The sequence below is a fragment of the Somniosus microcephalus genome, chromosome 11, assembly GCF_052327205.1.
Source record: "Somniosus microcephalus isolate GS21.2 chromosome 11, FLI_Smic_1.0, whole genome shotgun sequence".
NCBI lineage: Eukaryota > Metazoa > Chordata > Chondrichthyes > Squaliformes > Somniosidae > Somniosus > Somniosus microcephalus.
Window position 1 is genome coordinate 195,245,560 of NC_140997.1, and position 24,679 is coordinate 195,270,238.

General features: G+C 43.6%; 1 protein-coding gene across 6 annotated transcripts in view; it reads left to right on the plus strand.

Moving 5' to 3' along the window:
- LOC147111092 (ERC protein 2) overlaps positions 1-24,679 on the plus strand; it is an 885,067-nt gene that overhangs the window by 102,461 nt on the left and 757,927 nt on the right. For all 6 annotated transcript variants that reach the window (XM_086001631.1, XM_086001634.1, XM_086001633.1 and 3 more), the window contains exon 4: positions 16,323-16,739. In XM_086001631.1, the coding sequence (XP_085857757.1) occupies positions 16,323-16,739 (417 nt within the window). The remainder of the gene's footprint in view (positions 1-16,322; positions 16,740-24,679) is intronic.

The window sequence follows — 24,679 nt, forward strand, 5'->3', positions numbered from 1 at the left end:
TGCCCTGATTAAGAATGAAATACATTGCTCATTCTGTCTGAAAGGAGAGCCAGCTGTTTGGCTCGATGTTGGATTCCGCTCCTGTGAAACAGTGGGATGATTCCCATGTTAAAGGCACTATATAAATGTAATTTGTTGTTGAGCGGGAGAAACTCAATACACTAAACTATGTAGATATAGCTGTTGATTTTGTGGGGAAGCAAGCAGCCTGCTATTGTGTTGGTATTGCTGCTTGATCAGAAATTCTTCAGGTCATCCTTGTTTATTTATTAATTACTTGGAATGCTAATGACTTGCAAACTAAGGTCAGACATTTGAAACGATTTCTGTTGTGGCCAGGTTTCCCCAAGCAAATTACTCAACAGACCACCAAGAGGCTGCTGTTCACACCTTATCGCTTGAGTGGTAGAAATAATGAATGCTCTGCCTGACTTTTGAGAGAGCGCCTTGATCTTCAGAGGAAATGTATCCATCGGCCAACCAGAAGAATTGTATAAGTAGGGCTTTCCCCCCCAAATTTTCACTTCCCCATTTTGCCTGTTTCCATGTATAGATGGTGAACAAGACTTTGTGGTACCAATTGTCTGTGCAATGTTTCATCCATTCAAGAGTTGTTTTGAACAGACTTCTAAAGATTCAGCCCCCTTTTATTGTTTTGAAAAGGTTATGTCGGTAGTCGAGTATTGTACTGCTAGTTCCTGCTTTGGTGTGATTAACTTGCGTGTAAATGAATTAGTTTTAGCTTGAATACAGCAGTCTGTAATATTTTCTGCTTTTTGAGGCAGACAGAAGAACGTGATGAGCAGCTCTTGTTTCCAGTGCTTAAAAACTGATGGTAACTCTTAGTCCTGTTGGAAGTTATCTCGTTCGGGTTGTGCATTAAGTTGCCAGCTTCTCGGAGATGCGAGCCAGCTTGTGGAAGCTGACTTGTGCTGTGATCATGAGCAGAATGTTGGGAGACAGCCTGAACCATAACAGCTGTGATACAGACAGCCATTCAGCTGTATTTGGTTGAGTTAAGAAGTGAGACTGTTAGAATTGAACTTTTTATTAGAGAAAAATAGATTTGAGGTGTGACATCTAGGGTTTTTAAAATTTTGAGAAGAATGGATGATGTATTTGAAAGCAAGTTGTTTAACTTGGACCATGAGTGTATAACTAGAACACGAGTATAAAATGAAAATTGAAGCAAGACTTGCATTTAAACATTTTCCCTGTCTCCCCTTCCCTCCACATAGTTGTTGATGCAACAAATAGATTCCCAGATAAAGAAATTAATTCTGTGTTCATCCATCTGATTTTAAAAAAATGGTGGAAAGCCAGTGCATATCTGGTCAGGAATGGGATTGAGAATCATACGGAGGGCATCACATAGGATACAAGATTATTTAGGTGTTTGGGGGGTCTTGTTTGATTTATCGTTTGCAGGAGAGGGGGGGGGGGGGATATTTTTCTTAAAAGATTAAGTGGGTTGGATAGACTGCATGGTGGAGCAAATTGCACATGCTGTGTGAAGAAATGAGCCTGCTAGGCCAAATGTCCACCTATTCCACCATTTTATGTTGAGATAGAAATGTTCTTGCAATGCAGGTCTACTCAATTTTAAGTGATTTTTAGAATAAAGTTTGCTGTTTATGTTCTAGTAATCTGGGTGTAATGGAAATGAAGAAATCTGATTATGTCTCTAATTTTAAGAAAAAGGCTTAATTAAAAGCAAAATAGTATTGGGTGCATTTTAAATTTTAAAAACTACATTCTATTTCCTAGCCCTCTTTTTGAAAATGTAGGAATTTCTTGCGTGATGAATATTAAGTGCATTTCTTATGACTGAAAAAGAGCTCCTTGTGCCACGGTGTGGTGAAATACAATGTGGGTGTTAAGTTCACATAATGTCAGGAGGAAGCATTATTAAGTTAATTGCTAGCAGATTTTAATTGTTTGCTTTCATAACACCTACATTTAGTGATGTCTTGTTACTACTGATCTCATTTCAAAATATGAATAATTGATTATTTGGCTAATGGGAAAAGTGGGGTTAAATGCCAGATGGTGAATATTCTGTGAAGTATTGTTCTAACTTTGATTAATATGACAAGGAACTGGAAACTTATTCAAAAGCCGTTGTCAAGTCACATTTTTAAAAAATGCACACATTCCCCTTGGCTGAGCCGGTGGCAGTCTGAATTGATATTGAGCAATGGAGGGGAAGAAAAAATAGATTTTTAAAAAAGCTATCTGTTCTGGAAAGTGATACATAGTGTAATTTGGCTATATGTATCTAAAAGTAGCAGCATAGTGACTTTGATTATTAATGCTCCTTGTATGAAGTCCTTAGTAATGCATGGCTTAATTTTCAATATTTGGCAAGCACTGTAATACAATTACTTGGCTTTCAATTTAATTAATATATTTGCTTTGACTATTGTATGTTTTGACTGTTAAAATAATATTATAGGTAGTTTCAGAAAAAGTAAATACTCATTTGTAATTTAATTTATGACTCCCGCTTCTCTCTCTCTTCCCCCACCTCCTGCATTTCTCCAGAAGTTTTGTAATTATTTCTCCTTTTATTGGTTCTACAATTCATGCATCATTCCCTTGCTAAGGGGCACCAAGTGGACCTGTGCCTTAAATGTTGTCATTGTTGCTCTTACCAGCTGAAAAGATGCATGTTAAATTGCTCTGTTTGACTTGGTTCTCTGTCAGGAAGAGATTCACTGTCTGAGAAATTGGGTCCCTTCCGAGCTTACACACTTGAATCCTTCATCTTCTGTTCCGTGATGCCGTGTACAGGGTGCCAGGGGAGATGGTGCCCCCTCAGTAGTGTTCTAGAAGCTTTGTCATTCCAACATTTGCTGAGCTTTTAGTGCACCAGCTCACCTGGAAGAAGGCTATCAAAAATTGGTATGGTTAGTGCCGAAGAATGTCTGCTTTGCCAGATGTAACCAACTCTACAGGGGTTCTGGACATGCAGGAAAGCAGAGGCATTCTCAAGAGTACATAACCAAGGAATTGTCAAAAAAATTAAAGAGGGAAAATTTGCAGGGCTATGGGGAAAGAGTGGGGCAAATTGAATAGTTCTTTGAAAGAGCCAGCATAATAGGCACAATGGCCTGAATGGCCTCCTGTGCTGTAATTCTAGGATGATGCATTTTGTTTCCAACTTTACATCAACCAATATCACCTTTTTTATAAAAAAAAAAAATATATAGATTAACTCTACTACTTGCATCTCATGGATGTTGCATGAAGTCATTTTTACAAAGCTATTCATTTGTGAAGCAGTGAAACATTTTAATGTGATATCTGCTACATAAATGCATTTTGTATGATGCATTCGTTTTTAGCTCATTCTGTATTTCAACGGATTGGGTTGTTTTCTATGTCAGTCTATATAATATATTACAACTCTTGTGTATAGTACACATATTTCCTGTGAGTATAATACTTGTATCTGGTCACAACTGTCTATCAAAATTTAATTTACCTATTCATTTTGTTTACCTACGTTTTGATTCATTCAAGCTTGTTCTCCATGGTAGGTGGTGTTGCTATATATTTGCTATTAAAAGCAAAATAGTATTGGGTGCATTAAAAATTTTTTAAACTACATTCTATTTCCTAGCCCTCTTTTTGAAAATGTAGGAATATCAGGTGCATTTAAAATTTTAAAAACTACATTCTATTTCCTAGCACGATAGCAAAATACTGCAGATGCTGGAAATCTGAAATAACAACAAAAAATGCTGGAAAAACTCAGCAGGCCAGGCAACATCCATGGAGAGAAAATAGAGTTGACATTTTGGGTCAAAACCCTTTTTCAAAACTGGAAAGGAAATGAAATAGATCGAAGGCAGGGCTGCGATAGAACAAAAGAAGTAAAGAGACATATTAAGAGGTATTCAAAACCAGACGAGATGGTAATAGGACAGTGGAGACAAAAGACGGCTGAGATTAGGTGTGAAGTGTACTGGCAGGATGAGACAAAGCTACCATGTGGGAGAGAGGGAAAAAAAAAGGAAAGGAAAGGTGGGGGGAAGGGAAGACCCAAAACAAAGGGGTGGAAAAAAATATAAGTAAAAATGTAATAGGGGCCGAGATTATGATCTGAAATTGTTGAACTCGATATTGAGTCCGGAAGGCTGCAAAGTGCCTAATCGGAAGATGAGGTGCTGTTCCTCGAGTTTACGTTGAGCTTCTGTGGAACAATGCAAGAGGCCAAGTACGGTGAGGTCCGAGTGGGAATGGAGCGGTGAATTAAAATGACAGGCGACCGGAAGCTCGGGGTCACCCTTACGGACTGAACGGAGGTGTTCCGCAAAGCGGTCACCCAATCTGCATTTGGTCTCCCCAATGTAGAGGAGACCGCATGGGACTCAATATCGAGTTCAACAATTTTAAATCATAACCTCAGCCCCTATTACATTTTTACTTATATTTTTTTCCACCCCTTTGTTTTGGGTTTCCCTTCCCCCCCCCTTCCCCCCTTTTCCTTTTTTTTCTCTCTCTCCTACATGGCAGCTTTGTCTCATCCTGCCAGTACACTTCATACCTAATCTGAGCCGTCTTTTGTCTCCACTGTCCTATTACCATCTCGTCTGGTTTTGAATACCTCTTAATGTCTCTCTTACTTCTCTTGTTCTATCGCAGCCCTGCCTTCGATCTATTTCATTTCCTTTCCAGTTTTGAAAAAGGGTTTTGACCCGAAACGTCAACTCCTCTCCACGGATGTTGCCTGGCCTGCTGAGTTTTCCCAGCATTTTCTGTTGTTATTTCTATTTCCTAGTCCTCTTTTTGAAAATGTAGGAATATCTTGCGCAATGAGGAAATTTATCCATTGACGAACCAGAAGAATTGTATAAGTATGGCTTCCCCCAAATTTTCACTTCCCCATTTTGCCTGCTTCCATGTCTAGATGGTGAACAAGACTTTTTGGTACCAATTGTCTGTGCAATATTTCATCAGAAACTCCATTCAAGAGTTGTTTTGAACAGACTTCTAAAGATTCAGCACCCTTTATTGTTTTGAAAAGGTTATGTCGGTAGTCAAGTATTGTACTGCTAGTTCCTGCTTTGGTGTGATTAACTTGCGTGTAAATGAATTAGTTTTAGCTCGAATACAGCAATCTGTAATATTTTCAGCTGGAAACTTTTTCAAACTAATTAGTAGAAATTTACAGCAGAGAAACAATAAAAAAAAAAAAAAAATATGGCCCAGAAATTCGGGTCTCCACGGGTGAGTACGCACGGGGTACTCACCCGTAGGCCCAATGGAAGTGCCGGTTTCCTGCATGCACTGCGCATGCGCAGGAAACCGGCACTTCCGTTCCCCTGAACGAAGGGGTTCACAGGTGGAACGTGTGCGCGGGAGAGGCTGCGCGTGCGCATCGAACTTAGGTTTTTTTCTTACATGTTTTCCCAGGAGGGTAAGTCTGCAGAAGTTACAAATATGAAAAGCAGGCGTAAGGCCTGCTTTTTACAAGGTAAGTGGTGAATTAATTAAAATTAAAACATTTTTTCCACAGGTTTATTATTTTTAAATACTTTAAAGCAAGGTAAGTTTATTTTTAGCCCCGTTAGAAAATAAAATTATTTTTTTCAAAAATTTAAATTATTGTTTAAAAGTTATTTCATGTAATTTATAGTTTATTTTAAAAATGTGATTTTTTTTTTTAACATTTATTTGCAGATTTAGTGATGTTTTGGGGCCCGTAGTATTTCTAAGTTTTGACAGCTCTTCCTGTCAAACTTATGAATGGGCATTCCCTGCTCCGATTGGCTCCCCATGGCCCACGTGATCCCAGGGGACGCATCGAACTAACTGCGCCCCTGGGATACGCAAGCACTGCGCACTGGCAGCTGGAGCAGGCCCAGGATCGCAATTCCACGGGGGCCCACAGCTCGACGGCCGGCGCGCAAGGTAAGTGCAGGTCGGGGGCTTACACCTGCGGAAAGCCCCCGACCCGAATTTCTGGGCAATTGTTTATCTATATATTCTAGCGTAACTTTGAAAATTTGAAAATCGCCCTTTGAGACTTTCCAGCTCCCTCTGTAGGAAGGGTGGTGTTGTGTCTACAGCATCCTCTGTTTTAAAGCTGTTACAGTCAGGTGTGTGTGTGTGTGTGGTGAAAAATTGCCTGCCCTTCCCTGCTGTCATCTCTCGTGTATGCTGTTCTCCGCCCGCTCTCGCCTCCTTCACCTGCCCAAAGCTGCATCATCAGCTGTTGCCAAGAACCAGCTTAAAGTTCTTCTGGCCTTTCAAAATCAATAATTGGCATCTCTCTACTGGACCCACTTCTCTTACACCACAGGGCTCGCATCCCGCTATCCATTTTCATTCGCACTAGATCCTGATATCCCATCTTCCTTGCACCCACCCCAAATCCCCAAGAATGCCCTCCCAACACGACAAATGGCCACCTCCCCACCTTGCCCATGCAGCTACACACAGTTCCTACGATCTATCCCTTATCAACCTGCAACACTATTCTCTGCATTGTAGGCTGTTTTTTTTTAAACTCCCCAAATAACACCAAGAACATGCCATGTAGGAATTGCCTTGAAGACTGTGTTGTCCTGCTGCTTGATGCTTGGTGGCCATTGACCAAAGCACTGTACCAGGTCTTGTTTTTTTTAGTTGATCGACATCTGCTTTCAGCTTTGTGAGCTGAGCTGTATTTGGTGCCATTTTAAATGAATATCTGCCTGAAAATGACAGCAGAAAACTTTGTGATGTAGGAATTGACAAATTCCTAACCAATAACTGAGGTCGACTCAGGAGATCAATCAAACAGGTCTTTAATGTAAGACTAAACGAGTTCAAACAGTTTGTTGAGATCGATACAGGAGAACCACGAAAACAGGTCTTAACAAGATGGAGATTCCATGAGGACTGCCCGGACAGTCACGTGGTTTGCGACGTGACGTCATCGCGTTTGCCTGCGTTTTCCCGCGCTCTTAAAGGGGCCACGCCCCGTACATACAAACACTATATACAAAACACAGTAATGTCTAACACAATGGTACAGGCTTAGGCTGGTGTTAGAACATCGTTAAAGGGAATTATATACAGTTGCCCAGAGTCATTCAGTGGCTCCGCCACATGCACCCCCCAGAATTCGCTTTAACGGACAAAGTCAAACGGTGAGGTGGTCTGATGAGCCTGTCAGAACAACTCCTGTACTCCTGAAGCAGAGGCTGGCAGTCTGGCGGGCGGTTGCACTTGGTCTGCTGTAACAGCGATGGGTGGCCGACCTCGTCTCGGCGGTTGTGCTCTCTCGACGGGGCGGTCGAGGTCCAGATATGCTGGCTTTAAGCGATCGACCGAAATGTGGTCCGGTTTACCACCGACATCCACCGTGAAGGTTTTGTCCCCTGCCTCCAACACGCAGAAGGGACCAGTATATGGGGCCGTGAGTGGATCCCTATGAGCATCATGGCGAATAAAGACGTACTCAGCCTTGTGAAGCTCCGGGGGAACGTACAATCTCTGCAGCCCGTGGTGCGAAGTGGGCACTGGTGCGAAACATCTGGCCGCCTCCTGGTGACTAGTAAGCTGGTCAGACGTGGACCATGGCTTCGTCGAAGCTGGCAGGAAATCCCCCGGGACTCACAGCGGCTGAATGTACACCAGCTCCACTGATGAAGAGCGAAGGTTATCTTTGGGGGCCGTGCGAAGGCCCAACAGGACCCACGGTAGCTTGTCTGCCCAACCAGCGTCCTGGAGGCTGGCCCTCCGGGCGGCTTTCAGTGATCGGTGGAAACGTTCACAGAGGCCATTCACCTGTGGGTGGTAGGCTGTGGTGTGATGTAATTTGACACGAGTCCTTGGGCCACTGCATTCCAGAGTTCGGAGGAAAACTGCGGTCCTCTTTCGGAAGAAATATCTGCGGGCACTCCGAGCCGGGCGACCCAGGTGGAAATGAATGCCCTGGCCACGTCCGCCGAAGTAGTGGATGACAGGGGAACTGTCTCCGGCCATCTGGTGGTGCGGTCAAAACGTCGCTCCGGAACTGTGAAGGTGGCCAACGGAGCTTTGACGTGGCGCTGTACTTTGGCCTTCTGGCAGACCACCCAGGTGTTGGCCCAGTTGCGGACATCCTTGTGCATGCCATGCCATACGAATTTCGCTGACATCAGCTTCTGAGAGGCCTTCATTCCTGGGTGTGACAACCCATGTATGGCGTCGAACACTTTACGGCGCCAGACGACCAGCATGACCGGGCGAGGGTCCTGTACGGCGACGTCACACAACAGCGTGGTACCTGCCGAATGGAACTTGACGTCGGCCAACCGGAGGCCAGTGACGGTCGTTCTGCAGGCTTGGACTTCTGGGTCTGAGGCTTGGTCCGCTGCCATAAGGGCGTAATCGATGCCCACATGAACTGTATTGACGGTCACGCGGGAGAGGCAGTCTGCCACCAGGTTGTCCTTACCGGCCACGTGCTGTATATCCGTGGTGAATTCGGATATGTAGGTCAGTTGACGTTGCTGTCGGGATGACCATGGTTCGGCGGTCTTGGCCATGGCAAAAGTTAGTGGCTTATGGTCTACAAAGGCGGTGAAAGGACGTCCTTCCAGGAGGAAGCGAAAATGGCGGATGGCCAGAAAAAGGGCGAGCAACTCCCGGTTGAACATGCTATATGCTCTTTTGTTCCGCCGTAGTTGACTGCTGAAGAATGCCAACGGCTGCCACCTCCCATTCACCCACTGCTCTTGCACGGCGCCGACGGCGTAGTCTGACGCGTCAGTGGTGAGGGCGATGGTGGCTCCTGGCAGCGGGTGCGCCAGCATGGTTGCGTTGGCTAAGGCGCTTTTGGTGTCGTTGAACGCTCGGGCCATGTCGTCCGTCCAGTCTACTGGGTTCTTGCCAGTCTTGCCCTTGAGGGCCTCGTACAGGGGCTGCATGAGTAGTGCTGCCTTAGGCACGGAACGGTGGTAAAAGTTTACCATGCCTAGGAATTCCTGCAGGGCTTTAATGCTTTGCGGGCGTGGGAAGGATATCACCGCCTCTACCTTCGCTTGTAAAGGAACTGCTCCCTCTGCGGTGATGCGATGTCCCAGGAAATCAATTTGGCGCAGGCCAAACTGACACTTGGCCGGGTTGATAATCAGGCCGTGTTGGCTGAGGTGTCGAAAAAGGGTGTGTAGGTGACATATGTTCTTTAGTGGGACTGGCAATTAGGATATCGTCCAGGTAGACAAAGAGGAACTTGAGGTCCCGCAGCACTGAGTCCATCAGGCGTTGGAAAGCCTGGGCGGCGCTCTTTAACCCAAACGGCATTCGCAGAAACTCGAAGAGGCCGAATGGGGTGATGACTGCGGTCTTCTGGACGTCCTGTGGGTGCACTGGGACCTGGTGGTAGCCCCATACGAGGTCGACTTTCGAGAAGACGGTGCTCCCTGCCAAATGGGCAGAGAAATCCTGGATGTGGGGGATCGGGTACTGATGAGGAGTGGTGGCGTCGATAGTCGCCGCATGGTCGCCATCCACCGCCAGGCTTTGGGACGATATGGAGGGGTGAAGACCAGGGACTATTTGACCGGCGAATAATCCCTAACCGTTCCATGGTCGCGAACTCCGCCTTTGCGACCGCCAGGTTCCAGACGCCGGGCCCGCGCGTAGACTGGGGGGCCGTTGGTGGTGATGTGGTGTTCCACACCATGTTTCGTGGCTGTGGAGGAGAACGTGGGTCTTGAGGTCGGGAAATTCGGCGAGCAGACGAGCGAACTCGTCAGGAGTCGGGAAAGCACAGGCGACGGTGCGTGACGTAGTGTTACTGCGGTAACAAGGGATAGAATTGAAAGTTGCCGCGTTGATCAACCACCGGTTGTTCACGTCGACCAGGAGGCTGTTGGCGCACAGGAAATCCGCGCCGAGAATGGGTTGAGAAACCTTGGCCGTCACAAACTCCCAGTGAAAACGTTGCCCCCCGAAGCACACCTCCACTCGCTGTCTGCCGAAGGTCCGAATTGCTCCGCCATTGGCCGCTTCAAGGGCGAGGCAGTGATTCCCTGCCTGCACATCGAGGGCGGACGCGGGCAAAATGCTGCACTGTGCTCCGGTGTCGCACAGAAAACGATGACCGGAGAGCGTATCGGTGATGAAAAGCAACTTGCCCGCGTTGCCGATCGCCATGGTGGCCGCGGGGCGCCCGTTAGGCCTGTTCCTCAGTAGTCGTAGTTGTTTTTTTGGGGGGAACGCTGCAGGGAGGGCGGCAATGTCACGCCTTCGCGCCGAACTGCACGTGGTAGAAACACAGCCCAGCAGGCTGACGAGCTGGGGCGGCGTCTGTGGGGGATGGGCGCCTCGTGGCGGTGCAGTAATGCTGCGTTACCGCGAAAATTTTGTCCGCGAGTGCCGCGCAGTCTTCCACCTCGGATCTGGCCAGGGCAGCTTGCACCTGCTCAGGCAGCTGGCTGAGGAAGAGTTCACGGAATAGGAAGCATTCCGGTTCTGAGCCCAGGAGTGAGAGCATTTGGCTCATCAACTCTGAAGGCTTGGAGTCCCCGAGCCCGGGCATAGCGAGCAATCGACGGGTGCGCTCCGATTTAGTAAGCCCGAAAACTTGCAGCAACCGCGCCTTGAGGGTTCTCGAGGAGGCTGATGATCCGCAAGGCGGTGGAGCTGTCGAGTGCGGAGACCACATAGAGATATTTGGTCTGATCCGCAACTATGTCCCTCAGGGCGAACTGTGCCTCGACCTGAATGAACCACGAGGTCGCTTGCTGCTCCCAGAACTGCGGTAGCTTCAGCGAAACGGCGTTGGCCTCCATGCTGTGTTCTTTTTGCGAAAAACGTTCACAAAAAACGGGGTCACCAATGTAGGAATTGATGAATTCCTAACCAATAACTGAGGTCGACTCAGGAGATCAATCAAACCGGTCTTTAATGTAAGACTAAACGAGTTCAAACAGTTTGTTGAGATCGATACAGAACCACGAAAACAGGTCTTAACAAGATGGAGATTCCACGAGTCACGTGGTTTGCGATGTGACGTCATCGCGTTTGCCCGTGCTCTTAAAGGGGCCACGCCCCACGCATACAAACACTATATACAAAACACAGTAATGTCTAACACAATGGTACAGGCTTAGGCTGGTGTTAGAACATCGTTAAAGGGAATTATATACAGTTGCCCAGAGTCATTCAGTGGCTCTGCCACAGTGACGTGTTAAAATGTTTGTCACGCAGAGGCCCAGGGAGAGTTGTACCCCGGTTGCTCTTGTATATCTTCCTGTGGCCAGCTCAAAGTAGTGGTAATGGTTGGGCTTTGTGAGCAGTTTGGCTGACCATTGGTGGTGTATGCCCTAAGGAAACCGGAGAGAGGGGGTGGGGGGAAAATGGAGGAAAAAAAATAGAGGGAAAATGTTTTTTAAAATATATGTTTAAAGTGGTGACACAAATGACAGAAAATAGACACTAGAGTGTTCTGTTAATTTGAAGTTTTTACACCAAAAACTTCAAATTAACTGATTTGATTATTGAAGTAACACATCACAGGAAGTTTTGAAGTATTGGGGTGGGGAGGGGGAGGGGGTGGGGGTGGGGAAACCCTCTCTTGTTCCAGTAATTCAAATTAAGTGGCTTTGAATTAACAGAAGTAGATTGTATTGTACAAGTAACTTTTTTGGTGCCTTGGATTATGTATTTTGAACTAAAAAGATTCCATTGTACCATCACAAGTTTGCATTTATTCCTCCAGTAGAAATGTCTGCCTTGAGGGAGAATCCATTTTGCTTGGAATTTTGCATTGCAAGTTGAAACTAAGAGTACAACATGATTTTCAAATGACCTTGTTATAGTTACACTAGCATAATTAATATATAGATAGATTAACCATTTTTTATTGTCTCTGCTGTAAATTTCTACTAATTAGATTGAAAAAGTTTCCAGTTGAAATTTTGACCCTAGATAGCAATCTTTTCACCCTTTCACTATGGAAACGTGCTATATACAATACTTAATCAAGCAGTAATGCTCGTATAGACTGCCTTTCACAAGCAGGGATTTGTTTCTCGTATCTTATCCACTTGTGTATCAGAGAGATATATGAAATATATGCTGACTAGTGGATTTTTATTTAACACATTTGTTGGAATATTTGCTTTGTTGGAGCGAAATCTAGCAAGCTGTCTAGTAAATGCGTTGTACAACTCTAAGTTGGCACAGTTGGATTGAATTTTTAATTTTTTTTTCAGTTTTATGAGGTGAAGGGACTTGAACTTCACCTCCCACTCCATCAGTATATATTTTATGGGGCTTTTACTGTATGAAAGTTTGGTATTGCACTCAATCTTGTATAGGGTGTGATGTGAATGAGTGAAATACAAATTTTAACATTTTCACAAAAAGGCATTGAAAATTTCTGGTTTTAATTTTCAGCTACACTATGCAAGTGTTGATCTGTGTGATTACTCATTCATAGACTATGTAAGAGAAAGTGTGGAAATGTAAGTGCTTCTATGACGGTTCTTAACTTGATGACCAAGCCTAGAAAGACCAGAAGGAAATAGTACTTCATCAAACTCAATAAAAGTGTAAAAACAATTCTTTCCTTCTCATAGAGTGCAGTTTTGTTGTTAATATATATCTTGCCTATGACTCTCTCCCTTTATTTGTATTAATTTGCACTGTCTTGGCTTTATTATTCTAAAGCACTATTTGTTGAAGGACTCGAATCATATTTCAAGATAAAATATTTGAAAAAATAGCTGTACAATGTTGCAAAAAGTAATAAATCTAGGATGATTGTCTCTATAACTTTGAAGGAGTACAGTTTCTCTATACCACACTTATTCTTGTTACTATTACTTGGATTGAATCCTAATGATTGATGTGCTAGATCATTAGAATATTCCTGTGCGCTCGCTCTCTCTCCGCTCTCTCTCTCTCTCTCTCTCTCATCTCTCTCTCTCTCTCTCTCTCTCTCTCTCTCATATTGATATTCAATAACATTTTATCTCTCCCAAGTTCTTTGTATTCCCAGAGATGGCTCTCTCATTTTAAGATGCATATATATTCATACTGATATACATTTTTTTGACCTAGTTATAAAGCAGCTTTTCATTTGAAGTGCAGTGTTTTGGAGAAGTCGGATGAATAAAAAAGTTACTGCTGAATCTGTAACAATTTTATTGGAGTCAATGATCTGAATTGGATCTCTCGCCTTTGCATATGTTGCCTTGTGATTACTAAAATCCAGTAATGTTTGAAGGCTGTCCATCTATTGAGAAACGGTGTTCAATTGAATTTGTGTAGCATTGATAGAAAAGTGTTTTTAAAAAAAATATTATTTTATCTTTGTGCTACATTTTCTCATTATCCTTCTCTCCAGAGCTACTTAGCCATCATATGCTGTTCTATGGCTAGGACGATTAGATAAATGAAGGTGTAGATTAATCCATAAACTGCCATTAATACTGCTATGTATATCCGTGGTTATAAGAATGTACATTTCTTCTTTTGCAGCTTTCCTTAATTTAAAAAGGGTCCAGAATAGAAGAATTTAATTAAAACCCCTGGTTTTGTGGGTTGGGTATAAGTCTCCAATAGTAAATAACTGACATTTCAGAAACCATGCTAATTGCTTTGGGCAGTAGACCCTTTTGCTGTTTGTATCTTTTTTTTATATGTAATTTTAGATCCTCCTCCTATATTCTGCTGATAGGGTTGGTAGTCAACCTGATCTTAAACTTCTGTTACACTACCTGTACCCATGTTTTACTGTGTGTTGCATAAATGAGGCTCTGGTTGACTTCTGTGGCGGTAGTCAGTCTCCATTCTCCCCCTTTCCCTGGATAACCCAACCAAGATCGAACTTGTTTGATGGAGAGTCCAAGGGGTGACGCCACCTCATTAGTCCATGGTCAGAACACAAATGCACTACAATATGGAGTTACCCCAACCGACTTTTTCTGTGCAGTTTATTATTGTTCTGGTTGGTTTATGTGAGAAGATATGTTGGCCAGTAAAGCGTCCAGAAATTCCTTTTGTTATCTGTCCAGCCTTAAAATTTTATGTTTATTTTTATTCAAAACTAGAAGTAATTATTCTACTGCTAATTATAATGCAGGAAATAATATTGAACCTACCAACTCTTCTAAACTAAACGATTTTATCATTTCAATGATCCAGCACCTAAAAAAGCTGGAACTTGCTGAGCCTGATGAACCATTGTTTTATGATTGATCCATTGGCAGGTGCTTAACTTTGAATCTTGTTTATAATCAATCGTTTGCTGTTGATTGATCTTTTGCTGAGCTGTTTTAGTGTTCATGCTGTTGGCGTGCAGTATTCCTGCTTGCATTCTCTGTATCCATTTGTTGATTTTTGCTACATTCTTTTTTTATTTGCCATGCTGTTCAGCCTTTGGATGCAAGAAGATCAAAGGTTTGTGTTATGTTTGCAACAGTTTAGTTTGCACAACATAAAATAATGCAATTTGCTTTTTTTTTTCTTGTTTTAGTGATGTGTGGTGCATTGTGATTAATTTGTATTTATTTTATACGAGGTTAAATGTTGAAGTTTAAATTATTTTAATTGGTGAGAATATTGGATTACGCCTTTCAATAACAGAGTCCACACTACAAAAGAGCTTTCACTTGTAAAACAGTGCTAGAAATTATTGTATTTAACTTCTGCCTAATTGGTTGTTGAGTAGAACTAACGTGCTAATGGAGCCGATGTTTATTTAAATAATTTCCTTAATTATAAATTCTGAATTAAAAAATTTAGGTGTAATCTAACATTGCATCATTTCTGTATCCCAAGAAAATACCATATTTGATGGGCAATGAATCACATTGGACTTTTTGTATCCCTTATAACTGTAAGGCTGGAATATCTCTCAATCTGGAAATTAACTCTTTTTTGAAAATTTCTCCAAATTTTCAAACATAACCAAAAACATCCATTCTATACTTTGCATGTGAAGCAGGTATAGAATTCTTTTGTTGTTGGCTTGGCAACGGGTTATGTATATGCTGTCAAATATGGTACAATGGATTGCAATACTTTAATTGAACTGTGAAGATTCTACATTTATGTTTTTGAGTGTTTATATTTGGTTTTACAGTGAACTGACTAATATTAGATAAATCAATTAACTTTACAAGAAATCTGAAGGATTTTCTTAGTTGTAGCAAGCTTTTTAAAAAGGAACTATGTTGGAAACAGTAATTAAAACATTCACAAACAGTAATTAAAACATCCACATTTGATCATGTAGCAAATAATCTTGACAGTCTGTTTACAATTTTGTAGTGTTTCTTAAGATAAGCCACCTGCTGGAGATCACTTAAATGGTATATTTCAGATGCATTATATTAAGTAATAGCTCCGGTTCCATTTGCTTTAGAGTGCCGAAGTTGGAAAACATTTTTGCCCCATGTAAAGTTAAAAGGATTATTTGGGCAGTATGATATTTTTAGTGATCGACTCTCAACTAGAAGTCTGCTAGTGCGTAGCTGTCTTTTCCTCTTGCTTGCCTCAGTTATACTCGATGATTTTTCTCATTTTTAAGCCAAGTTATTAGATGGAAAATTAAAATAGAAAGGCGGTTGGTTTCAGTCGGAAGAGGGGAGAGTTGACCTCAGTCAGCTAGATCCTTGTGAATTATGACTTCCTTGATCTGATTAAGTTGCCCCACTGATAGTAGTTGTGGAAAAAGTCTACTTGATAGGCCAAACACTTAAATCTTACCAGTTGGGGCAGAAGATTTGATGGTGCGCTGTCTCCAAAGAGGAGAAAATCCCATTTGAAAGAAAGTTGTATTCTGAGTATAGGAGTCTTAATTACCCTTGCCACTCAGAATAAAAAAATAAAAAAAATTTGATACCATGTGAAACCTATGGCTAAATGCAGGTTAATTTTAAAACTGAATTCTATTACATAAATTCTGATCATAAAACTTGGCAAGCATGGGATGTGCAGCTATGAATCAAGATTTGGAAGTATAGATGCTTTAAAGTTTATTGATGTAGTCAGTATCTCCAGAGCATTTTATTCAAGTATCTGTTGAGTTTGTTCTCCAAAAGACATGCTTTTTGTGCTGTTAAGATTATGAAATGAAGAGGATGGAGATAATATTCAGAGTTTCCGCTCTGTGACTAGTAAGAAATGCTCATGCTTAGGAGACCGAAAGAATCCTCTTGTGGTACAAACTTCTGAATGTGATTTTTGACGTGGAAATGGCTTTGCAAATAGTTTAAAAATAGATTTAAGTTAATATTAAATTTGGTTTGTAGTTCAGCCTACAGAATGTGGTTTTGTAAGAACCATTTGTATAATCTTTGAGCAATCTGTTTTCATTACTTCTACAGCACCTGCAGTTGACCATCCAAGCGTTGCAAGATGAACTTCGAACCCAGCGAGATCTTAATCATCTCCTTCAGCAGGAGAACGTTAGTCGAGGTGCCGAGCACTATACCATTGAGCTCACCGAGGAAAACTTCCGTAGGTTGCAGGCAGAACATGAACGTCAGGCCAAAGAGCTCTTTCTTTTGAGGAAGACTTTAGAAGAAATGGAACTAAGGATTGAAACACAGAAGCAGACATTGAATGCAAGGGATGAATCAATTAAGAAACTACTGGAAATGTTGCAGAGCAAAGGTTTGCCTTCCAAATCCATGGAAGAGGAACATGAAAGAAGTCGGAGAATATCTGAGGCAGAATCTCAAGTTAATCATCTGGAGGTACTACTGGACCAGAAAGAGAAAGAAAACATTCATCTTAGAGAGGTATGATTTTTTTTCAATAGTATTGTGTTCCAGCAAAAAAAAAACTTCTCATTTGACACCTTTGCTTTTCATGTTATGGTAAATCAATCTCTTCTGGTAGTAAATTGGTTAAATCACATTCAGAATAGGACTGAGGCAAAGTACTAAAGTCAAATATTCTAGTGATTACCAAAGACATTTCTGCAATATTTGGATATATTGCTGAGGCTTGCAAAAGCAGAAAAATCTGGGAACTAGCTGGTGCACTGGGATAGAAACGGGCCTTTCACCTTTGAGACCTAGGATGGTGACGAGGGTCCTACATGGAATTAATTTGAGCACTCAGTCTAGTTGCTGATGGGAATAGGCCTGTAGCACAAAGTGTCCTTAATTCAACAATAACTGGCATTCTCACTGGGAGAGGCCACAGGATGGCAGTTGTGGAAAATTGAAAAAATATCACACTAGTGCAATAGGGGATGCTTTTCTGAGGCAAGGGCTGGGGGAATGTTTTTGAGGGAGTTTTACTCTACAGCTGGTTATGCCATACATGACCTGGGAATGCTTGATGTTGATACTCTGCCTGAAATGAGAAGAGTTCCATTCTCTAGCACTAACATCTCAAGAAGAAAACAAAAATCTATCTTTATTATGTGTGTGGCATATGTTTGCACTTTTGTCAAGTAACACTCTTTTGTGACACCTATCTATGTTGCACCTTCAGTGTTTCCATGGTAAGCTCTTTGTGTAATATTTTTTTTAAAAAAAAGCTATGATTAAATTAAATGCTGAGCTTGTGTTAACTACACAGCAGAGCTGAGAAATGTAGATTAGGATTCAGACAAAACATCTGGCCTTGTCTCACTGAGATAAGAACATTAGAGTTAGGAGCAGGAGTAGGCCATATGGCCCCTTGAGCCCGCTCCGCCATTGAATGAGATCATGGCTGATCTTCGAATTCAACTCCACTTTCCCGCTTGAACCCCATATCCCTTGATTCCCCTAGAGCCCAAAAATCTATCTATCTCAGCCTTGAATATACTCAATGAATCAGCATCCACAGCCCTTTGGGGTAGAGAATTCAAAAGATTCACCACCCTCCTGAGTGAAGAAATTCCTCCTCATCTCGGTCTTAAATGGCCGACCCCTTATCCTAAGACTATGCCCCCTAGTTCTAGACTCTCCATATCTACTCTGTCAATCCCCCTCAGAATCTTCATATTTTTCAATGAGACCACCTCTCATTCTTCTAAACTCCAGAGAGTATAGGCCCAATCCACTCAATCTCTCCTCATAGGACAACCCTCGCATCCCAGGGATCAATCCAGTGAGCCTAAAGTTAACCTACTGAAAGATTAGAGAAGCACACATGAGGGCACGTATGAAAGATATAATTCGGTTCAGATCACAAGGGGGTACTATCGTTACTCTCCTGGGTTATGCTATTGTATGATTAGATATTTTGCTGTATAGACATATTCCTGGATATGAAATTGGCTAAGTGACAGGAAACAGAGAGTAGTGGTGAACGATTGTTTTTCGGACTGGAGGAAGGTATACAGTGATGTTTCCCAGGGGTCGGTACTAGGACCACTGCTTTTCTTGATATATATTAATGACATAGACTTGCGTACACAGTGCAACATTTGCAGATGACACAAAACTTGGAAGTATAGTGAACAGTAAGGAGGATAGTGATAGACTTGAGGACACAGACAGGCTGGTGGAATGGGCGGACACTGGACAGATGAAATTTAATGCAGAAAAGTGCGAAGTGATACAATTTGGTAGGAAGAACGAGGCGAGGCAGTATAAACTAAAGGGGGTGCAGGAACATCGAGACCTGGGGTATATGTGCACAAGTTGTTGAAGGTGGCAGGACAAGTTGAGAAAGCGGTTAAAAAGGCATACAGGGTCCTGGGCTTCACAAATAGAGGAAGGAAGTTATGATGCACCTTTTATAAAACACTGGTTCGGCCTCAACTGGAGTATTGTGTCCAATTCTGGGCACCACACTTTAGAAAGGATGTGAAGGTCGTAGAAAGGGTGCAGGAAAGATTTACAAGAATGATTCATAACATAAGAAATAGGAGTAGGGGTAGGCCATTCGGCCCCTCTAACCTGCTCCGCCATTCAATAAGATCATGGCTGATCTTGTACCTCAACTCCACTTTCCTGCACTATCCCCATATCCCTTGATTCCCTTAATATCCAAAAATCTATTGATCTCTGTCTTGAATATACTCAATGACTGAGCCTCCACAGCCCTCTGGGGTAGAGAATTCCAAAGATTCACCACCCTCAGTGAAGAAATTTCTCCTCATCTCAGTCCTAAATGTCCAACCCCTTATTCTGAGACTGTGACCCCTGGTTTAGACTCCCCAGCCAGGGGAAACGTCTTCCCTTCGTCAAGCCCTGTAAAAATTTTGTATGTTTCAATGAGATCACTTCTCATTTTTCGAAACTCTAGAAAATATTGGCCTAGCCTAGTCTACTCAATCTCTCCTCATAGGACAATCCCCCCATCCCAGGTACCAGTCTAGTGAACCTTCGTTGCACTCCCTCTATGGCAAGTATATCCTTCCTTAGGTAAGGAGACCAAAACTGTACACAATACTCCAGGTGTGGTCTCACCAGGGCCCTATATAATTGCAGTAAGACATCTTTACTCTTGTACTCAAATCCTCTTGTAATAAAGGCCAACATACCATTTGCTTTCCTAATTGCTTGCTGTACCTGCATGTTAACTTTCACTAATTTGTGTACAAGGACATCCAAGTCCCTTAACACCAACATTTCCCAATCTCACCGTTTAAAAATACTCTGCTTTTCTATTTTTCCTACCAAAGTGGATAACTTCACATTTCTCCACATTATATTCTATTTGCCATGTTCTTGCCCACTCACTTAACCTGTCTATATCCTCTTGAAGCCTCTGCATCTTCCTCACAACTTACATTCCCACCTAGCTTTGTATCAACAACAAACTTGGATATATTAGATTTGATCCCCTCATCCAAATCATGGATATAGATTGTGAATAACTGTGTCCTCTGGTTCTCGACCCTTCTGCGAATGGGAACAGTCTATCTCCAGTCTATCAATGTGACTGAAGTCCCTCATTCCTGGAATCATTATTGTAAATATTTTCTGCACCTTCTCTAAGGCCTGCACATCCTTCCTAAAGTGTGGTGCCCAGAATTGGACACCGTACTCCAGTTGGGGGCGAACCAGTGTTTTATATAGGCTCATCATCATTTCCACACTTTTGTACTCTATGGGCAGGATTTTAACTCAGCCGTGAGGCGGGCTTTGAGGCATGTGGGGGGTTAAAATTGCAAAACCTGGGGGTCGGGACCCCGAGCCATTTTAACCCAGGCGTGTCTGATGGTCCCGAATCAGTCCCGCCTCCAACAGGTGGGACTGGTCTTTAAGGCCCTTAATCAGCAATAATTGGCCTTTATAATGCCATTTTAACAGGCCCTTGCATTTTTAACCCTTTTCCCACGTAAAACACGCCTGGTGGGGATCACGCCTGTGAAACCTGGCGTGAGCACTATTGGCTTGCTGACTATCAGCTGCAGGTCAACCATTAAAGAGGAGATTTGATCAGTCATCATTTGCAGGTGGCAGGACTTTGTTGTTTCAGGCCTGGGGCAACTTTTACCAGGCTTAACCACATCTGTGGAAGGTTGGAGCCTCACACACCTCTCCAGTGTGACCTCCTGGGAAACCCTGCTCGCCACCTTCACTCAGCGCTTCCTCAATGGAGGCATATACCAGAAGCATGGGAGCCATTTATTTCCTTCCCTTCTGGGCATTAGATGAGTTCGAACACCAGCTGCGGCACCAGCAGAACCAGGAACAACAGCAGGAGCACCAGGCTGCTGCTCACCCACCTGAAGCTGCACAGGCCAGAAGGGGCCAGCACTTGGAAGTGGCTTGAGAGCACCTTGCTGCACATCAGGGGGCCATGGGGACCCGTACCTGCACTGGCAGTCCTACTCAGAAGGACTTCCATGAAGGTCTGGTTTCTCTGTTCAGTAGATGCCCATCGCTCCTCAAGAGATGTCATTCTATTATGAACACTCACCATGTTTTCCATACCCCGGCGACTTATTGCCTCCACGGAGGTTGCCATCCTTTCCACGGTGATGCGTTCATGCACCAATGACTCCACAAAGGCTCTGCTCATGTTCGCTATGGGCTCCTCCATTCGCTCCACACTCACATCGACTCTGGAGACAAAACCTGCCAGAGACTCCTGCATCTGTTCCTGGAGTTCCAGCCCCGCTGATCTTCTGGATGGACCCAGAGGCAGAGGGTCGACATGCAGCTGAGCCGAGCTGGCAGAGTCCTGCACCCTCCGACTAGCACACTCCACTGCTGTCCCTGTCTCCACAATCTGCTGATGCTCGCTTGTGAGCTGTGATACACCAGGTGACAACACTACTCTATGACCCGAAGGTCCCACTGAGGTGTGAATGTCTGTGCTGGGTGCGCTGAATTCTGCTGACACTGCACCCTCAGAGGTTGCAGATTCCTCTGAGGAGTCTGGAAGCTCAGGCTCTTCCTCCTGGACAGTGGGGATGGGGGCTCTCGATGGCCCTGTGGGGAAATAAATGAGAGTTAGAGATGTGAGGTCAAGGTTACATGCACATTGCAGATGATCATAGGTCCATCTGTTATAGCTTCAGAATCATTATCAGCGACTCATGCAATGTCAATGAGAGAGATGGAAAACTATTCTGTCACCAGCTTGCTGTGATGCACCCGTCTGTCCGTCCCCCACTTGCGCCTCATCCTCCAGTCCTACGATCTCCAGGACCGCCACCTCCCAGGGGGTGAGGTGGGCTACTGATGGTGGCCCTCCTCCTGTCCTCGCTCATTCTCTTTATTGTGAGCTCTCTTTTCCTGCAATGAGGGAGACAAGTGGCGTTTGAGTGAGAATGAAGGAGTGAGTGTAGAGAATCCATAGCATAGATGCTTAGAAGGAGACAAAGATGGAGTGAGGTGGCAAATCCAAGGGCCCTCCCTGTGTGTTGTCAGTTGTTTTCATAGCATCAGAGTGATAGGGAGTGTGAGGGCTGCATAGTCGAATAGTTAGGTGAATGTGAGCATAGAGAGAGAGGGAATGGGTAAGGGTGCATGGATGTCAGTGTCAAGTGGGATGTGGAGGAAGAGATTGCTAAAGCTGAGTGCTGGTGAGGAGAGGCAATGGAGATCAGATTCAGAGTGATGGGAACTTCATACTCACTTTTCCAATGTGCTGAAGGTCATGAAATCTCTTCCTGCACTGTATCCAGGTTCTGCGGGTAGCTGATAAGGAGTTGACCTCCTCTGCCACTTGCAGCCACGCAGCCTTTGTCTGCTGGGGAGGCATCTTCCTCCCTGATGAAGGGAAGAGCACCTCCTTGTGAGCTCTTGCTCCCTCCACTAAAGCCTGCAGGGCAATGTCGTCAAAATGGGGTGCAGACCTTGGTCTTTCTCTTGCCATTCTGCTTCCAGCTCAGTGTATCAGCAAATGCCAAAAGGTTGGCAGCCTGCAGAAGAAGCAAGGCTTGTTGCAGACCCTAAATGCAGCAGCAATAATGATGTCATATTCTGCGACTTTCTGACTGGAAATACTCATTTGCCAAGGGTTCCCACACGTTGGAAATCAATTGGCCAATTGAGTTAAAATTGCATCAATCTCACACACCCATTTAGATTCGTGTGGGAAACACCAAATTCGGGGAACCCAACAATTCTCCACACGTGAGTTAAAATTGACCCCGATACCTCTATTTATGAAGCCCAGGATCCCGTAAGCTTTTTTAACTGCTTTCTCACCTGCCCTGGCACCTTCAACAATTTGTGCACACATACCCCCTGGTCTCTCTGTTCGTGTACCTCCTTCAGGATTGTACCATTTAGTTTATACGTCCTCTCCTCATTCTTTCTACCAAAATGTATCACTTCACCCTTTTCTGTCTTCTGAAAATCCAAATACATCACATCCATTGGTTTCCCCCTTATCTATTCTGCTAGTTACAACCTCAAAAAACTGATTTGTCAAACATGATTTCCCTTTCATAAATCCGTGTTGACTCCAGGGATGAGGGACTTCAGTTACATGGATAGATTGGAGAAGCTGGGGTTGTTCATTATATTCCATTTGCTGTGTACTTTCCCACTCACTTAACCTGTCTGTATCCCCTTGATTGCATTCTCCTCAAAACTTGCATTCCCACCCAACTTTGTATCATCAGCAAACTTGGATATACAGGAAACTTTCTGGTATCCAGCACTGACGGGACCGAGCTGGTGCCGTTAGATCAAAACTGCCGTATAAACCAGCGGCAATGTTAAAACATAGAGCTTTTCAGCTCCGTGTGAATCAACAAACCCTGTTGCTTAGCAACAGCTTCAAAACAGTCAGCTGCAGCTGCAAACGTCTCTAGCTGAAGCTGTTGCTTAGCTACAGACCTTGCAGAGCCTGACTGAGGGAAAAAAAAGCAACGAGAAGTAAAAAAACTTAAAGAAAACAGCTCCTGAATTTTGCCGGTAGATAGAGCTTTCCGGACTTTTAACCTCCGGTTAAACGAAAGTTTCCTGTATTACATTTGGTCCCCTTATCCAAATCATTAATGTAGATTGTGAATAGCTGAGGCCCAAGTACTGATTCCACTAGTTACAGCCTGCCAACTTGAAAAGACCCGTTTATTCCTACTCTTTGTTTTCTGTCTGTTAACCAATCCTCAATCCATGCTAGTATATTACCCCCAATCCTTAATTTTGTTTAATAACCTCTTGTATGGCACCTTCTCAAATGCCTTCTGAAAATCCAAATACACCACATCCACTGGTTCCCCCATATCTATTCTGCTCGTTACAACCTCAAAAACCTCTAACAAATTTGTCAAACATGATTTCCCTTTCATAAATCTGCCCAATCCTATTATTATTTTCTAAGTGCCCTGTTACTATGTTCTTAGTAATAGATTCTAGCATTTTCCCTACTACTGATGTCAGGCTATCTGGTCTGTAGTTCCCCATGTTCTCTCTCCCTCCTTTCTTAAATAGTGGGGTTACATTTTCTACCTTCCAATCCGCAGGAACCGTTCTAGAATCTGTGGAATTTTGGAAAATGACAACCAATGCATCCACTATCTCTATAGCCACCTCTTTCAAAACCCTAGGATGTGGGTCATCAGGCCCAGGGGATTTATCGGCTTTCAGTCCCATTAATTTCACCAGTACTATTTTTTTTTACTAATGCTAATTTCTTTCAGTTCCTCATTCTTGCTAGAGCCTTAGTTCTCCACCATTTCTGGGAAGATTTTTGTGTCTTCTTTCGTGAAGACAGACACAAAGGGCTGGATTTTCATTCAGCAGTCGGGAAGGAGGTGGGACTACAACTTTCGGATTTTAGCCCCGCCTCCATTGACGTCTGGCCAATCCACGTGATTTTCCCTTGATTGACCTTGTTGAGCCCTCCCAGCGGGATCAGCAGGCTAATTAAGGGCCACCCGGCAACAGGTGACATCACAGACTGAAATTTCATCTGTCAAGAGGTGTTGACAGATGAAATATCAGTGTTTCACAGCTGTTTGAAGCTGTCAAATACTGACAGTCTGACTTCTAACCTGAGTCCTTCTACGCAGACTCAGTTAGAACTCACACCGGCACTGAAAGCTGCAGGCTGTCACTTTTGACAGATCGCAGCCATTCTGCTTTCAGTGCCGGCTGAGTGATGGACTCCCGACACCTAGAGGAAGAAAGGCTGTTAAGGTAAGTACAGGTAATTTAAACTTCTTTACACACTTTAGACACACCAAACACACTTACCTTTGCACTCATGCACCCATCACTCACCTGAACACCGACATCGCGACCCCTCCAAGTCCTTCAACCTGACGGCCCGCCTGCTCTAACCTGGCGTGGTTTGGAGCCGTCGGGAATCCCACACGACACCCCTC